At 38.6% G+C, this 17,240-nt stretch overlaps 2 protein-coding genes across 5 annotated transcripts in view; both read left to right on the top strand.

Moving 5' to 3' along the window:
• Window positions 1-1,194, top strand: part of LOC107705991 (dolichyldiphosphatase 1-like) — a 7,683-nt gene extending 6,489 nt beyond the window's left edge. The window contains exon 8 of the mRNA XM_016509548.1: window positions 628-1,194. Coding sequence (XP_016365034.1) covers window positions 628-664 — 37 coding nt within the window. The 3' untranslated portion in view covers window positions 665-1,194. The remainder of the gene's footprint in view (window positions 1-627) is intronic.
• A 2,867-nt stretch (window positions 1,195-4,061) lies between these two features.
• setx (senataxin) overlaps window positions 4,062-17,240 on the top strand; it is a 22,225-nt gene continuing 9,046 nt past the window's right edge. For 2 of the 4 annotated variants that reach the window (XM_016509546.1, XM_016509543.1), the window contains exons 1-10: window positions 4,062-4,288; window positions 7,256-7,461; window positions 9,218-9,425; window positions 10,165-10,274; window positions 10,357-10,576; window positions 11,123-11,233; window positions 11,319-11,493; window positions 13,287-13,380; window positions 13,508-16,924; window positions 17,082-17,178. In XM_016509546.1, coding sequence (XP_016365032.1) covers window positions 7,267-7,461; window positions 9,218-9,425; window positions 10,165-10,274; window positions 10,357-10,576; window positions 11,123-11,233; window positions 11,319-11,493; window positions 13,287-13,380; window positions 13,508-16,924; window positions 17,082-17,178 — 4,627 coding nt within the window. In that variant the 5' untranslated portion in view covers window positions 4,062-4,288; window positions 7,256-7,266. The remainder of the gene's footprint in view (window positions 4,289-7,255; window positions 7,462-9,217; window positions 9,426-10,164; window positions 10,275-10,356; window positions 10,577-11,122; window positions 11,234-11,318; window positions 11,494-13,286; window positions 13,381-13,507; window positions 16,925-17,081; window positions 17,179-17,240) is intronic. The other 2 variants (XM_016509545.1, XM_016509544.1) reach the window with 2 other exon arrangements.

Genomic DNA, 17,240 nt, shown 5'->3' with positions numbered 1-17,240 from the left:
TATATGTATGTGTGTGTGTGTGTGTATATATATTTTTGTTTTGCCATTTTTCATGAAAAGGCTACAAAATAATACTTGAAAACTTTGATCGTGAAATAAATTTAATAAAATCAAATATTTATAAAAAATGTATAATTAAAAATATATTTTTAAAATGATTATTAATGTTATTATGTGCATGGACTAGCTAGTTTGGAGTTTGAGTTTTGGTTTTAGTTAACTTAATAAACTTCCATAAGTTAAAAGAGAAACATTTGATCATTTTTTGCAAAATAACTTTACTAGGAGGCTTGACTAGTTGAGCTTGATGAATGCAGTTAGTGTGACAATGTTTGTAAAAATTAGAAGATTGAATGAGATGAGATGCTCGTCTTCCTGCCATACTGTCGAAAAGGTCCAAATGATGTCACTTCCTGTGTGTCCCGATTGTAATGGAAAGTTTCATATTTTTATTAGCAGGAAAATCTTGCAGTGACAGATTTGCATGAAACATTTACAAACATTTTGGTATTTAAAATAGGTACATGTAACGAATGTTAGATTATAGTTTATCTAATAGTTTATCCTAGCTTAAAGTGCTTTGTAAACCTTTGACTTCCACTTTTCTTTTGTCGTCTTCTCATACAGAAACAGACAACGAAAGCTGGGAACGAAGCTTCAGTGATTTTCTGCGAAACCCAATGAAAACTGACAGAAAGGACCACACATACACACACACAAACACACTGGAGTTTCATAGTCGGGACTGTTCTGGTTGATGTGAATGCGCAGAACAGTGTACTTGTGGATCAAAGGAGCGAGTTCGTACCGCAGACGTGACCGTTATCACATGACCCAGTCGTTCGCACGACAACATAGCCTTCTCCTCCCCCTGTCCTTAGGCTGCCCCTGCGTTCCTAATGCATGCGGACCGTGCAACAGACAACAACTATTTAACGACAAATGTAATATATATTTTATTCATAACCGTTCACAGGGAAGATCTTAACAGCGACGTGAAGGGGGGGAAGAAAGAAAGTTTTACGACATGACAAACCTATCAGCATGGCATTACTTTTATTTAAAGGACCAGGGACAGGAATGCTGGGTAATAAAAGCAGGAGAGGAGGAGGAGGGGAGGAACGCAGAAGCAAATGCAACATGAATGAGGGTGGGGGGAGTAAATGGCTTTAGCTCATTTGTATATCTTAAAAGACATAAATACTCATCAGAAAATATGTCCAGGTCACATTTCACCCCAAAATAATAAAATAGAAATTTAAGCCTATTTTTGGGGCATTTTTGTTTGCATTCGTGACATTTCCATGAGGGTAAGCATATATTTCTCTTTAACATAATTTTGCCTTTTTTTTTTTATATATACATATATTCTCAATAATGATTGTCATTCCTGTGATTGTCGTTTTTTTTTTTTTGGTCATGAAAATTGTTACCATGTAAAAAATCTTAATGGTTTCATTTTCTTTTGGCAAAATATTTATTTCTTTTTCAATTTTGAAGTGAAACATGTAGAAGCTGTTTCCACCAGTGGAGTTTAAATACTTTTTCTTTCACAATTCTGACATTTTTTTTCTAAGAATTTTGAGTTCGTATCTCTCAATTCTTCTGCAATTCTGACATTTTGCTCACAATTCTGAGTTTATATCTTGCAGTTTTGCCTTTTTTAAATGCGAATTGTGAGTTATATTTCCGCCACAGGATAAAAAAATTACAAAGGTATTTGTAACTTTTTATCTCACAATTCTGCCTTTTTTCGCGCAATTCTGAGTATATATCTCGCAATTCACATGAAGTCAAAATTGCAAGATATAAACTCAGAATTGTGAGAAAAAAGTCTAAATTGTGAGACAAACTCAGAATTGTGAAAAAAATATATATAATATTGCAATTACCCGTTTTATTTTTTATTCTGTGGTGGAAACGGGCTTCCATAGAAACGTGACCCTGACATCGTCTTGACAGGTTATTCACCTTAACTTCCTGTTAAAAAGTGTAACGTAAACTAAAATAATTTGCACTTTGTGAATTGACTTTTAAACAAATCATATTAACACTAGTGGGGTTTTTTTAATATATTTTTTTAAGAATGAATTTTTGCTCTTTGCTGGCCCTTTCTGTTTTAAAGTTTGTCCCCAAGCAGACGTTTTGCATTTGATTTTCCTCCAGATTTCCGGGAGCAGGATTTGGGAAATGTCTCGAGCATAAAGGCATTGCAGAACATGGTGTTGTTACAACTGGTTCCAGATTTGTTTGTCTCAAGTGGTGCTGGGAACAAAATTAGGTCATGGGAACAAATCTAGTGCCTGTTTTTAGTCAGAATGATGTAGTACTTTTGTTTCAATTTTTCTATTTCTGACCCATTTGTCCTTGATGTGGGCAGGATGCGAGTTTTCACACCTGACATCTCTGCTGTGATTTTCCCATAATACCACTTTTGAGTATTTAAGGAAACCTTTGCAACTGCTACAACATGATTACTTGACAACTGGAAATATAAAAAGGACAAAACATAATCAGACCCCAAACCTCAGGTGAACTCGAGCATGTTCAGAGCCCTCTGTTCGTTTAGGATGATGTAGAAACTGTCTGTGACGGGGTGTTTATATAAAGGGAAGGGAGGTTATTGCATAATTTGAAGATGATCCTCTCTTTTATCATGTGTAATTCATATCAGGCTGAATAAAAAACAAAATATTGTTTATGTATGAACCGTTGCAGTTATTTGTGCTAGTCTGAGCAAATGTGGATGCTGGTTTCTTGTGTTTATTTATGTAAGGTGTATTATCACTTCTGAAAGTATACAAGCTAGTTACTAATAAGACTTTTCATTATTTAGTCTCCATATTCACAGTAATGTATTTATTAACTGTACACTAAAATTAATATTTAAATATTAACTTATTAAAGTACAAATATTTTTATTTAAAAAAAAATAGTGCAATATTAATACAAATTATTATATTAGTACAAATATATTCATTTTAATAGTGCTTTTTGAAGAAAATATATCAACTTCATATACACTGCTGTTCAGAAGTTTGGGATCAGCAAGATTTTGAATGTGTTTTACAGAAGTCTCTTCTGCTCACCAAGGCTGCATTTATTTGACCAAAAATACAGAAAAAATAATAATATTGTAAAATATTATTACGGTTTAAAATAATAGTTTTCTATTTTAATTTACTTTAAAATATAATTTATTTCTGTGATCAAAGTTGTATTTTCAGCATCATTACTCCAGTCTTCAGTGTCACATGATCCTTCAGAAATCATTCTAATATGCTGATTTATTATCAATGTTGGAAACAGTTGTGCTGCTTAATATTTATTTTGGAACCTGTGATACTTTTTTTTTCAGGATTACTTGAATAAAGTTAAAAAGAACAGTGTTTATTTAAAATAGAAATCTTTATTATCACTTTTTATCAATTTAACACATCCTAGCTGAATGAAAGCATTAATTTCTTTCAAAAAAAGAAAAAAATTACTGACCCCAAACTATTGAATCGTATATTGTTACAAAAGATTTCTATTTTGAATAAATGCTGTTCTTTTTGACTTTTTATTCATCAAAGAATCCTGAAAAAAGTATCACAGGTTCCAAAAAAAAAAAATTAAGCAGCAAAACTATTTCCAATATTGATAATAAATCAGCATATTAGAATGATTTCTGGAGGATCATGTGACACTGAAGACTGGAGTAATGATGCTGCTGAAAATGCAGCTTTGATCACAGAAATAAATGATATTTTAAAGTATATCAAAGTAGAAAACCATTATTTTAAATTGTAATAATATTTCACAATATTACTGTTTTTTTCTGTATTTCTGATCAAATAAATGCAGCTTTGATGAGCAGAAGAGACTTCTTTAAAAACATTAAACCTTACACGGCCGTGTAATTCAAAACTAATTATTTAAACCTAAACTACTCCTTGAACAATTATAGTGTGATTATCTTCCTCCTGCACGTGATTTTCCTAACGAACCACAAGGCCTGTTCAATAACACAAGCGCTTTATATTTCGCCAAACCAGCGCTGTGGTGCTGCGCACGCGCGATGGACAGACCCGCCCCCATCCTGACGTCACGGCAGCGCGACTCGGCGGCAGGCGTGTTTTCAGAGGAGAGCGGAAAAGACCGAGAGAAAGAGACCATGTAAAACACACTGTTGAGGGGACATAAGGTATTTACAACCGTGTCAATGTGGGAATGAGATGAAACAGCCCTGAAAGACTCAAAGTTTCCTCCGTTGGAGCCGTGTTGGTAACGCGTTTGTTTGTTCTGAATGCATTTTCTCATGTTTACACTTGTGTTGTTGTGTTTTTTTTTTTTTTTTTTATTTTTTTTTTTTATATAAAGTGTGCATCCAAAGTTCGCTCTTCCTCCTGCAGGGACCTCAGTGTTTATGGCTGGAACAGGCCTGGAGTTAAAACGTAGAGGCTCCGTTTTGTCTCTATTAAATATGACGGATTGTTTTTAGTGAAAGGTTTGCAGCGTTCTGACTTCCTTAAGCGTATGCTTTCTTGATAGTGTCGATAATAGTAGCATTTGTGTAAATCAAATTAATGCTTTTTCATGGTTGCTCAGGGAATGCCTGTTGGCTCTCAGCTCGTGACTGTAATTGCTTTGCTGTGGTTTGTGTAGAATCTGTGTAAGTCAGAGCAGGAAACACCACAGCGGGTTCTGATAAGTTTCGTTTCTTGTCTTGTTAATATGCTTTTGTGTTGATGATGATATTGTAGGATAATTCGAAGGCATCCAAAGGACATTCATATCCACTGATCTGACCATCAGAAATCGTTTCTCATCATTTAAAACCTAATATAGATTCACATGTTCATATAGAAAACCATGTATCTGCAGCTGAACACCATGCTAATTGACACACCCTTGTTATATTGAATGCATTATATAAGTTTCGTTGTATACGAACATACAGTGGAGGCTGCAGAACAGGGCATATTGTTGACCTTGATTTGTGTAGTTATTAGACAGATTTCAAGTGTGTGTGTGGGAACACTTGTAAAAAATTTTTTAAAAAAAACACACACGCACATGTTTACTTGGCTATCTAAATGGGGACATTACATAGACTTCTATTGTTTTTATATACCGATAGTATATGAAATATACTATAGATTTTTTTTTGTTTGTTTTATTATTATTATTTTTTATCTACACCCACCCCTACCCCTCACAGAAAACTTTCTGCATTTTTACAATTTAAAAAAAATTGTTTACTACTTCTTTTTTTATTTTTTTTTTTATTTTTATTTTTTTTTTTATACCAGTTTTACAAATGAGGATGTCCCCAAATGGAGGTTTTTGCTCCCTTTTGGGTACAAATTTGTCACCAAAATATGGTTAAGTAGGCACACTCACTCTGGAGCAGTGACACCCGAGGAGCAATTGGGGGTTTGGTACCTCAGTCATGGGTATTGAAGGGCTCTCTTCATTCACTCCTGCCCACCTACACTTCCTGCTGGTACGGAGACTCGAACCCGTAACCTTTGGGTTACAAGTCTGACTCTAACCATTAGGCCACAACTTCCCTGATATGGAGTGTATAAGCATGTTAACTTTGATTCTTAAGATATTTTACGCTCTGATTTACTAGTTTGTTTACTGTTCTTAGCCATGCTCTTGATTTTGTTCACCGTAAAAGTGATCGTGATTTTAACAGTAAAAGACTAAAAATGCTACAGTAAACACCTGTTAACAGTAAGTTTCCATACTAAATATGGTGAATAACTGTAATTACATTTAATGTCATTTTAAAATTACGGTTTTTAAAAGTTAAAAAAAAGTAATTGTATAATTTACAGTGAAAAAATGTAACTTGACACTCCCAGAATTCCCTGCGTGACACTTCACATTTGTTTTTCATTGAAACGCTTTTCATTTGTGTACATTAGTTTTATCTAGCGTCTAATGTTGTTAAAGGAAATTTAATTGCATTATTTCAGTATCGGGTGTGTTACCATGATGGTGTTTGTGTGAATGACACTGTGCACCTTCTATATATTAGTATTGCTCTCTCCAGCTTGTGGAAAAGCTGTTTGTGATGTGCTTTGAATCATCATGTGACTTTCTCATCACCACCTGTTAATGCTGGTTATTACAAAGGTACAAAACCGATATTAGCCTAGAACTTCAGTAGGTTGGAATATTAACAGTATATCAGGTAATGAAATGCTTTTTTTTATTTTTTTTATATATATTTTTTTTATTTATTGTTAAGTCTGTAAAGCCTAAAATGTTGCTACCCTATTTTATTTTTTTAAGATTAAGTTCTGGCAACCACAGCTGCTAGTATTTTACCATCAATATGACCCTTTTTTTTTTTTTTTTTTTTTTTTTTTTTTCTTTTTTTAAACCGTTGGATTTTATATGTACTTGTGTATATGTGTGCGTTACACAAATAATCTGTATGAAGGTCTCTTCAGGGGTCGGACAAAGTGCTGTGAGCTATGGCTGGCCAGTATATAGATTTTTTATTTTTTTTCTATTTTTATAAGCAATATGGTATGAGGCAATACCGTTTATATCGATATACAGTAGTTTGATACGAGCGCATCTGAATAATAGAGAACACCGAGTGAGCTGCTGCGGGTGTCAAATTTTTATTAATCAAAATATGAATTAATCAAGGCGAATCTAGCCATTTATTTATCCAGTTATTCTTCCATTATAATCACAGAAGCCTGGGTGTAAAACATCCTGCATAGCTGAAATATAGACCCTCAGAGAAGAAACATCTGGAAAAATACCTGTGGGGCTTTTTTCTTTACCATAAGACTTGGGGGGGGCCCTTCTCTCTAGGGAGGAATCGAATTGTATGTATAAGGAAAATGCTATGACATGTATACCCCACGCCTTAAAGTCAAAACTGTATAAAAAGAGAGACCGAAAACCATTCTGGAGATTTTTCTCTGCCGAGAACTTCTTGGCTTTGTTCAGTTTGACTGAGTGTGATTCCTCAGAGCAGCGGCTGATGACACTACACGGGGAAAGTGCATAATGCAGTTTATCCTAAACACGACACATCCCTTTAATCCACTTATTTTTGAAATCTATGATCGAGAATGTATTTAAGTGCTATGAAAATTGTAAATGTGTAATGAGCTGCTAAAAAGAAGCATGAAGGCGTTTTGGAGAATGAGGAGAGAGGAATGCTGTAGAAACGCATGGAGAAGATTCCTTGATCCTTTAAGATTGTGTTGCATTAAGTTGTCCGTGTCTGTGTGTGCACAGGTGATCGTGATGGAGAAGTGTCTGTGGTGCACCACGTCCCTGGAGGTGGAGGGTGACGTGGCGATCGTCGCCATGCTGATTCGCTACAGCTCAGGACGGCTGTCTGAGCGAGAGATGGACTCTCTGAATGAAGACCTCAGCTGCTGTCTGGAGTGTGTGGTGGAGTATCATCGAGCCAGAGACAAGGTCCCTGATCTGCACAAGGTACGCAAACACCGCAAGCAAAAAGTCTTCCAAATTTGCTCTGCAAAGGTGGAACAGAAGTGCTTCTGAAGTTTCGTTTCGTCTTAACACGGGCCATTTAATGAGGTTCGGAGGTTTACTTTCATACTGAGGTGGGTCAAAGCAGGCTTAATTTTGTCTGTCTTTATGCAGAATTTTGCGCAGGCACAGAGCAGCTGTGTAAAGACATGGAAAATGTTAAATACTGATCCAAGAATCCTCTTGTATGGGCCCTTTTCACAAACTGTAACCGGTTTCCACTGTTTAACATTGTGAATTCTTTGGGGAAACTGCCTCTTTTCTGCATGAAACACTCGTCGCAGAGTTCAGATGCCAAAATCAGACTTTATTTGTTGGAGACAACAAATTTGAAATGCTTGCGGAGCATCTGACCATCTCGCTTGCTATTTACACTGACATTTTTAAGCAATGATTTCATTGCAGGTGTTCTCCTTTTCTCCTCCGTTATCTCCCCAGTACTCCCTAATTCTCCTGCCGCTGTGTTAGCCTAACTAATTGGCTATTTTGTTCCTATTTTGACTGCCAACTAGTCTGTCAGAACATTTAAATTTATCACAAAGTGATTATTCTGTGTATTTGCCTCGTTATTTTCTTATCAAAAGAATGTTGAAGGCCATGTGAACCTAAAGAGCAACTGAGGGAATGACGGCAAAGTTGGCATCTAATCAATTTCAAGTTATAATCACAAAAAATAACCATAATCTGTTTCTTGGTTTGTTTGTTGTTTGTTTTTTTGTTTTTTTAGGGACGTCATAGAAACACTATCATTGACTTTAATTTTTTTTTCTCCTTTCTGGTTTTGGAGCAAATAGAAATGCAAAATTTTTTGGTTTCGATAAAGATATCGTCCTCCTCCAGCTCCTTGTCCAGAACGGTTCCCAACAAACGCATGAGTCTCTCGCACACTACCAAACTTTCAAGTTGTTCCGATCACCACAAACTTGCACAGAAACGCGTGCCTTCTGTGTTTAATCCAAAATGCTGAAATCTATGCTCTAGGAAGGTCAAAAGTGTGTTTTTAACAACAGCCATGGAAGTAAATGGAACAAGTGAATGCTATAACTAAATCGGTCTCAAGTAGTCTGGACTTATAAGTTATCTATAGCCGATTAAGTAAAAAATATCCATGTAGTCAATGTTGTTTTTATGTTCTGCCAAAAATAAATGCTTATTTCAGTGCAGGAAGTTGCTCTGTATTTGATTAATTGGATTCATGACCGTTTTTCCAATGTGGTGTCACCAATTCAATACAATATAACCAAGATGTAACGATTCCTTATTTACATGCACAATCAGAGATTGAATAGATGGATAATCTGTTACAAGACAAACCACATGTTGAGTGTATGTGTTCTAGTAATGGAAATCCCAAATTATGCATTTACATTTATGCATTTAGTAGACTTTCATTCAAAGCAGCTTGTTTCATTCAAGATTATACATTTTATCAGCACATGCATTTCTTGAACAGAAGACCTTGGTGTTGTTTTCGCCATGTTTCTACTCCACACATCTCTTCTCTAGCTTGCTTTCTAATCTAGTTGTCTAATTAAACTGGCATTGTATGTTATGAATATTGTTGGCTTTATAAATTAATTGCTTTAGTTCCTCATTTTAAGTCATTTTAAATAAAAGCGTCTGGTAAATGCATTATGGGAAATGTAGTGTTCTTTGAGCTTGCATGTGACTTCAGACACTAATTCTCACTCTCTTGCAGCGTTTGTGGGAAATGGAGAAAGCTCGACTCGTGCGTTTGTTGGGAACCGTTCTGGACCAGGAGCTGGAGGAGGACGATATCTTTATTATCGAAGATGATCACGAGGAGCCGGTGTCGAAGATCTCGCCTGCAGAATTCCACGACCGTCTCCGTTTCCCGCTGTTTGAAGTTCTGAAGTATCCGTACCTGCTTTGCTACCGTGATCTGTGTAAGTCACGCTCCCATATCCAACCTCATTTCGTGTGGTGTAGCGGGTGGTTCCAATTCTGATGAAATTTTATAGAAGACATTTGTAGAAGTTGTTTTGATCTCATGAGTCGTATGCATTTTAAAGGCCTCGTGGCCTACATGAATGAGATTGTGTATGAAGGGTGCAAGAATGTGTGATGTGTTCATATGTAAAATATATGCCTCTGGGCACCTGGAGAGGGTTAAATAATCCCAGAATTAAAGAAGAATCGAGAGCTTCTAAATAATTGTGGAAAGCAAGGGGAGTGACATGCATTAAAGCGTGGCTAATATGCTTCTTGGACCGAGACGGATAACGAAACACCATAAGAATGGAAGCTTGGAAAGAGACCAATTCAGATGGTCAGCTGGCATCTCGGCTTTGTTTTGTCTATTATCTTTTCTAAGCGCAAGCTTACATGTTAGTTGACTACGGAGTAAATGATCTCTCAAAGGATATTGTAGTGGTTTAAATGGTCAACAGTAGAAATGCACAGTAATTAAAGTCAGATGACACATGGAAAATAATGTAGAGTCGGCTAGTCGTTATTTTAAAAAGAAACACTGACAGTGATACAAACATCCAACGCAGATGGTACTTGATTATGTATTTTAGCTCTCATACAAAAATATTTGGCAGAATGCCACAATTTACCAATCGGAACCAAAGCTTGTAATAACAAGTGTGAGTGCTTTTTCTATATTTTCTTTCTCTACAGGTGATTTGGTGGTAAAGGCCTTGTGTAAGTTACAGGATATGAAGCAGTCTTTGACTGTGTTTGAGAAGTATCAAGGAACATATCTGCTTCTCGTTCATCCCAACGAACAGGTAATTCTGTGAAAAAGCCATTTCATGTTAAGCTGGTCCTTTTTTGGTAATAAATTGTTCTTATTTTACCTTTCCACTTCAGGTGCGCCGTTGGGCGATCGATACAGCAAAGACCATGAAGAGTGTGGACCGGGACACCTACTATGACCTTCAAGAGATTTTCTTTTGCATGTTTTATATCATTGAGCTTGGAATATCTTTGGACTTTCCAGATTTGGAGCCAGAGTCTTATGCAGGGGGTGGTGTACAAATGCTGCCCTCTCACCTCTATGACTCGCAAAATAAGAAGAACTACTGGCTAGGTCTGTTTATTAATTTTCTCCAAATCCTCTTTTCATAGTGGCCTTTCCTTTTGTTACTAAACTTTTACAATTTGAGATTTTAGACCGCAGTCTTTCCTGTTGTTAAGTTTCTGTTCTTCTGTTCGACACAGATTTCATCATCCTGCGGTTAACTCTTTCCGTGACAGCATTTTTTTTTTCCCAATACCCCAAAGTTTGCACGGTCCTCTACCTCTTAATGGGTTCGACTTTTTATTTGCCATTTTTATTTAGATGCGTAATAGCACCCCTACCAGTGAAAACATGGATTGCCTAAAAATGTAGTCAGTGGCAGTGAAAGAGTTAATATAGAAACTGGATCTTTGAAAGAGAGGAATTGGTTTGCTCTAGTGTCTACCTACTGTAAAATAAGTGTAACACGGTGTCTTAATTGGGTGCATGTTAATCTTGAAACTTGCTGTATATGACATGGTGTCAGGTTGACCTGGAATTGGCAAAATTGGTTCTCATTGTTCATCACTTGGTGAGTGTCACCTTTTTGAAGTCATGCTCTTTTGCGCCCTACAGGTATCTGTATGTTACTAACACAGCTCAGCGCTGAGGCAATGGACTCCCTGTTCATGGGACAGTTTAACATCCCACTTTGCATACTCAACACAATGGAAGGGTTGAAAAATGGTATGCCATGATGTGCTTGTCATGATGTGATGGGATACAGTAGATTAAAATTGGTCCTCTTAAAAAGTTCCATTGTGTTTTTCAGAGGACAATCCAGCTTCTGACCCATTCTGGCCAGCCCTTCACTGTTTTATGGTAATTCTGGATCGACTTGGTTCTAAGATCTGGGGTCTGGTTGATCCTAATATGGCTTTCCAGACAATCACCGGAGCAGCCAGCTATGCTGCGGAAATAAGGAACATCCGGAAAAAAACCATGCGGTAAGAAAGTCTTGAAGAGAGTTTATGCAATGCTGAAATGCGGTCATTGCATAGGAACAATGTTAAAGTCCGTGTAACGCAATATTAAATGTGTTCTGAGTTTGTCACACCACAGAAAAAGGTTAACCACCCAGCCAAACTTGAATGATTAAAGTAAATAAAATAAGTTATCAATTTTGAAAAAATAAGCAGTATTCTCTGCTCTCAAATGCTGTCAGTGCTGAAACCATGCCCACTCGCGGGAAAGCTGCCGCCTCTCTCAACTGTCAAATACCGCTACAACCTGAATGGATACTCCTAGCAGATTAATTGGATTTACACAGCCATGCATGCATTTACGTGACTAAGGCATAGCTAGCAAGTAAACTGTAGGCTGTAGTAACTAACGGTAATGACAGTAACTCGTGATTGAGTGGACTAACCACTGAAGTTTGTGCGCTCATGCTCAGTGGCTCCAGTGCGTCATCGAGACCTGATTTCAGGCCTGTCCAAAAATCCTGAACACAAAAATGGTGAGAAACTATTTAAAGGTCTACAGTAACTCCACAATTCAGTACTACATAGTTCACAGTCTTTGTAACGTGTTTTCAGCAATACATTTCTAAAGCTTAATTTGTTGAGAAACAATTCTCTGAGTTGTCTTTACACGGACTTTAAATGCAATTCACTCATGGCACTGCTTGTCATTGTGGGTCTGCTCATCAAAAGGCAATCATTACTTATTTTGAAAAATGATGTACAGTGATATGCGGTAAGAAAGTCTTGAAGAGAGTTTATGCAATGCTGAAATGCGGTCATTGCATAGGAACAATGTTAAAGTCCGTGTAACGCAATATTAAATGTGTTCTGAGTTTGTCACACCACAGAAAAAGGTTAACCACCCAGCCAAACTTGAATGATTAAAGTAAATAAAATAAGTTATCAATTTTGAAAAAATAAGCAGTATTCTCTGCTCTCAAATGCTGTCAGTGCTGAAACCATGCCCACTCGCGGGAAAGCTGCCGCCTCTCTCAACTGTCAAATACCGCTACAACCTGAATGGATACTCCTAGCAGATTAATTGGATTTACACAGCCATGCATGCATTTACGTGACTAAGGCATAGCTAGCAAGTAAACTGTAGGCTGTAGTAACTAACGGTAATGACAGTAACTCGTGATTGAGTGGACTAACCACTGAAGTTTGTGCGCTCATGCTCAGTGGCTCCAGTGCGTCATCGAGACCTGATTTCAGGCCTGTCCAAAAATCCTGAACACAAAAATGGTGAGAAACTATTTAAAGGTCTACAGTAACTCCACAATTCAGTACTACATAGTTCACAGTCTTTGTAACGTGTTTTCAGCAATACATTTCTAAAGCTTAATTTGTTGAGAAACAATTCTCTGAGTTGTCTTTACACGGACTTGCAATTCACTCATGGCACTGCTTGTCATTGTGGGTCTGCTCATCAAAAGGCAATCATTACTTATTTTGAAAAATGATGTACAGTGATTTGCTTTTAAAGAATAAAAAGCAGAATTTATGGCAGAATGAAGCATAATCCACTCCTTGAATTTCATTCCTCTCTTTACACTAAATTTGGATTATTCAAGATGAGCTCTATAATAGCTGCAAAATGCCACACATTAACAGGGAAGATTTCTGCTTCCGTGAACCTGACCAAGCAAATGAATAAAGTAGTGCAATTTGGACCGTAAGTGGCTGTGAAATGCCATGTCTGGTGGCAGAAAGTGCTTCGTAATGTGGGGTTTTATTTAGAAGGAATTTTTTTTTTTTTTTTTTTAAATGCACAGGGGCATGGTTAAAGTGGAGCCTGAATATGATGACAATATGGTGACTTGCAGTCAGATGGTGTATGACTGTTATGCCTCCGAAAAACCAAACCAAGTAAGATTTCAGTTTTGACACCACGTTCACTTTATGCAACTAATATTTACTGCACTCTTGGTAGTCTTTGCTTTAATGTTTGTTAGGAAAAAGCTGAATATTGTTTTCCCTTCTGTTCATCGTGTAGGCATCTGGTTCGTCGTCCAACAGTGGTATTTCCAGCAACTATATGATCTATGAGGATATGCAGTCCCTGGTCACCGTGCTTGATTCTGAAATGGGCCAGAGCATGCGTGTATACGGAAGCACTTTTCTGTGGTTCATTCCATTTGTCTGTTCCATAATGGAAATTCCAGAGCTCAACGCTTCCTATATTAGTGAAGTCATCCACTATCTTTGTGATAAGATACGAGAAAATCGACGCATGCTAACCGGACAGACAAGTGTGTGCGATAAAGTGACCGAGTTCTTCATTCGTATCCTTATTCAAATTGTTGAGCTACACTCTACTGAAGGGCGAATGGGAATACTTTCTTGCTGTGCCCACAAGTGGGTGGAAGAGATCGTCTTGTGCATCGTCCTATCGGATGAACCACATGCACCACCAGACAGGATGGGTGGGATTCACTGCGTCAGTTCAACCTCATACAACCTTGGGATCGTTGGAAGACTGCCTGCATCTGGAGGTGGCATTGGCGCCATAATTCTTGGCTGCATGAAACTGATTCGACTGCTGCTGAAAGAAGGGATAAGGAGATCTGTCCAAGACTCGACCCACTTTTTGAATCTGCTTAACAAGCAGTTGCGTGTTGCAAACAAACGATGGAATCTAACACGTTCTGAATCTGATGAGCTTCAAAAGTGTTTGTTAAGAGTTGTCCGGTCGATGCCAGAAAGACCTGATTCTCCACTCCCTGTTGTTCCACCCTCATGTGCACCATCAGTGGAGGCAGCTACAAACACGGTTATTTTCAGAAATTCAGTGCCAACCCTGCATCAGCAACAACATGAGGACCAGGAGGCAGGTCCGAGCAGAGCAGGAGATGCATCTGCTTTTATCAAAGAGGAGCCACTTGGGAATTATGGAAATGACATCTTTGATGAGGATTTCTGCAGCGGTCTTGGGTTAAAGGCTAAGAAGGAACCCCCTGACCCAGTGTCAATTTCAAAGCTGAGACCAGTTGTTCAGTTGAAATGTATCAAACCAGATCTGGGTAAAGTGCAGGAAATTCGATCCAGATTAAATGATAACCAAAATTTGTCACAGATCAAAGCCATTGCCAAACAAAAACCTGATGAGTCCTTAAAACCTTTTCATTTGGCATCAGCTAAAGTGGAATGTGGTTTTGGAGCTGCTGAGGAGGAGGAGGAGGATGATGACGATGAACCCCTTGATGTCAGACGAACCCGTTTGATAAAATCTGTCAACCCCAAGGTTGAATCTAGCGACTCCGAAGTTGACAGTAGTGCTGTTGGAAAAACTCATAACAGGTCCATGGGCAGCTCACTGGAAAATGTGGAGTCCAGTACCATTGTTATCTCCGATGAGGATTCTGATAACGATGAAAGGCCAAATGACATCCTAAGGTCTCCAGAAGATCGTGTCTTGCCTGAGAGCCCGGGTCGTGATTATGATGATCTCAGTGAATCACAGGTCTTCGAGTTTGAGACCCAGCAATATGTGGCATCTTCCTGGGATGATTCAGATTTTGATGCATCAGTCTTGACGAAGAAGCCCAAATCAGACCAACTACTCAAACCACAGGTGGATGAAGCTCCTCGTGAAGCGTCTCCAAGTTCAGAGACTGAACTAATTCTAGATGAGGACACTGAGAGGGCCTGTCAGCAAGCAGAAGATAAGATCAGAGAGCAGCAGCCACAAGAGCCAGCGGATTCATGTGCATCGTCACGGTCCAAAGCATCCAGTACTGCAGAAAGCTGGGATAAATTTGTCAAACCAAAACCTCTGCTGGTTAAAAGTGCAAAAACAACTCTATCTGATAAGAAAAAGCCTAAAAAGCCATTGATAATTGATGCTCTTGCGCAAAAAATCAGAGGCCACCCCTGGAAACGCAACTCCACATCTCAGGACGTAGAGGAACCTTCCTCTTCAACTACTCCATCCTCATGTGGTATATCACCTTCTCCTTCCTCCAGCTGTGTTTCCTCTTATTTTTCTGCCCCCAGTTCACATGGCACCCCTGCCATTGTTCCTCCAAAGAAGGTGCGTAAAGTTGTTGAGCCAGAATCAACAGCAGAGCGTTTAGGATTAAAAAAGAAGGAAAGGAAAGCCTTTGAACTTTCTCAGCGTTCCCTGGATTGTGTTGCTAAACTGAGGTGCCATGGCCAAAAAGTGCAGGTGGAACCACAACAGAAGACAAGGCGAGTGTGTCGAGCCACTAAGACTTCTCCACAGAAACGCATTGTAAAAAGCAACAAGAAACTTCTGGGATCGCAAGATATTCAGTTTTTCAGGCAAAGTCGTGAGAAGCATCAGAGGCCAACAACATCAGGAGCCATCGCAACATTCGCTTCCAAACCAGCAAAGATCAATCAGCCGGGTGAAGTGCACTTGCCGAAACCTACAGTTGCAAGCAGCGAGGCTGGTGATTTCTTTCCCTGTCCTCAGCCGGATCCTGACCATCAGCAGGATAATGAAAATGCTGCATCAGAAACCAGTTCTAAAGGTGATGGGGTTGGAAATAATAAGAGAATAGAATCCAAGTACTTCCAAGTTAGTGAGACTGCTGATGTCAACATGGAAGAAGAAGAACCTACTTGGGCATCAAAAGAGCAGGAGGAGGAGGATGATGATGATGAAAAAGAATGGATGTTCCTCACTCAGATGGAACCCACCGATATGGAACTGTGCTCTCAAATGGAGCAGTTGGAGGAAGAAAATGGTGAAGAACTCTTTCTTACCCAGAGAGATCCGGTTGACATGGACATTGATACGGATAGTGAGTCAGATACCCCGGGGCAACTAGTGTTGACCCCTAAACCAACTCGGACTCCTAATGGTGGAAATGATGATCATTTGTTCTTGAAGCCTGGCATGTCACCCATGTCTCAGAAAAAGGCCAAACCTTCCACCACAAAAATATACACCCCCAGCTCCCGCAGTGCCTCACTTGTCCTTGAAATGGAAAAAGGAGCTAAGCCTCCTTCTGGTGCTAATGTTGCTAAAGCGAAGATTCCCCGACTGCCCCCAGCAAAGCCACCTCCAAAAGCATTTCAACCTCTCCATCCCTCACAATTCCCGAAGCCACTTCCTTCACAGCAATCTCCTTATGCTCCTAAGTTGGTCACTAGTACTAAAATAAGCTCTACCTTGGAGCCACCATCTTACAAGGTATACCAAAGACCTGAGACTCCAGTTAACAAACCAGTACCTGCGATGGATCAGAGCCCTAAGTTTGACCTTTCAGTCTTGACCCAAGCAATCCTTAAATGGGAATATAGGATGCTTGACAATTACAAAGCATTTGGGAGTCCACATGATCTATGCCAACTACCACTGAAGAAGGTGCCAGTTATGTTTCCCAGCTACCTGGAGTACTTCAGCACCTTGTATCCCCTGCTGCAAATTAATGCATTTGAAGAGGTGGGACTACATCTTATTTCTGTAATGCCTCAATATTTGGATGTAGTTGGGACTGAATCTTATACAGTTAATTTGTTCTTGTCCTGCTGCATAGCACTCTATTACAAAGATAAGAATTGGACTTTGTACCAGTGTTAATGTTAATCAATTTCAATAGATGGCTGGTGAATGGCTCAAAGAGGGCAGAGTCAAGCTTCACCTAACAGTCCAGGGTATCGAATACAGCAATCGCACAGCTAGTGCCAGGTTCACAGGTAAGTCCAGCCATGTTCAGTAAAGTGTATTCTGATACAATTACAATATTTAATTATTTCAG

The sequence above is a fragment of the Sinocyclocheilus rhinocerous genome, unplaced genomic scaffold (assembly GCF_001515625.1).
Source record: "Sinocyclocheilus rhinocerous isolate Xijiao unplaced genomic scaffold, SAMN03320098_v1.1 scaffold1045, whole genome shotgun sequence".
In the NCBI taxonomy this organism is placed as follows: Eukaryota; Metazoa; Chordata; class Actinopteri; order Cypriniformes; family Cyprinidae; genus Sinocyclocheilus; species Sinocyclocheilus rhinocerous.
This window is presented reverse-complemented; position numbering and strand designations above follow the sequence as displayed.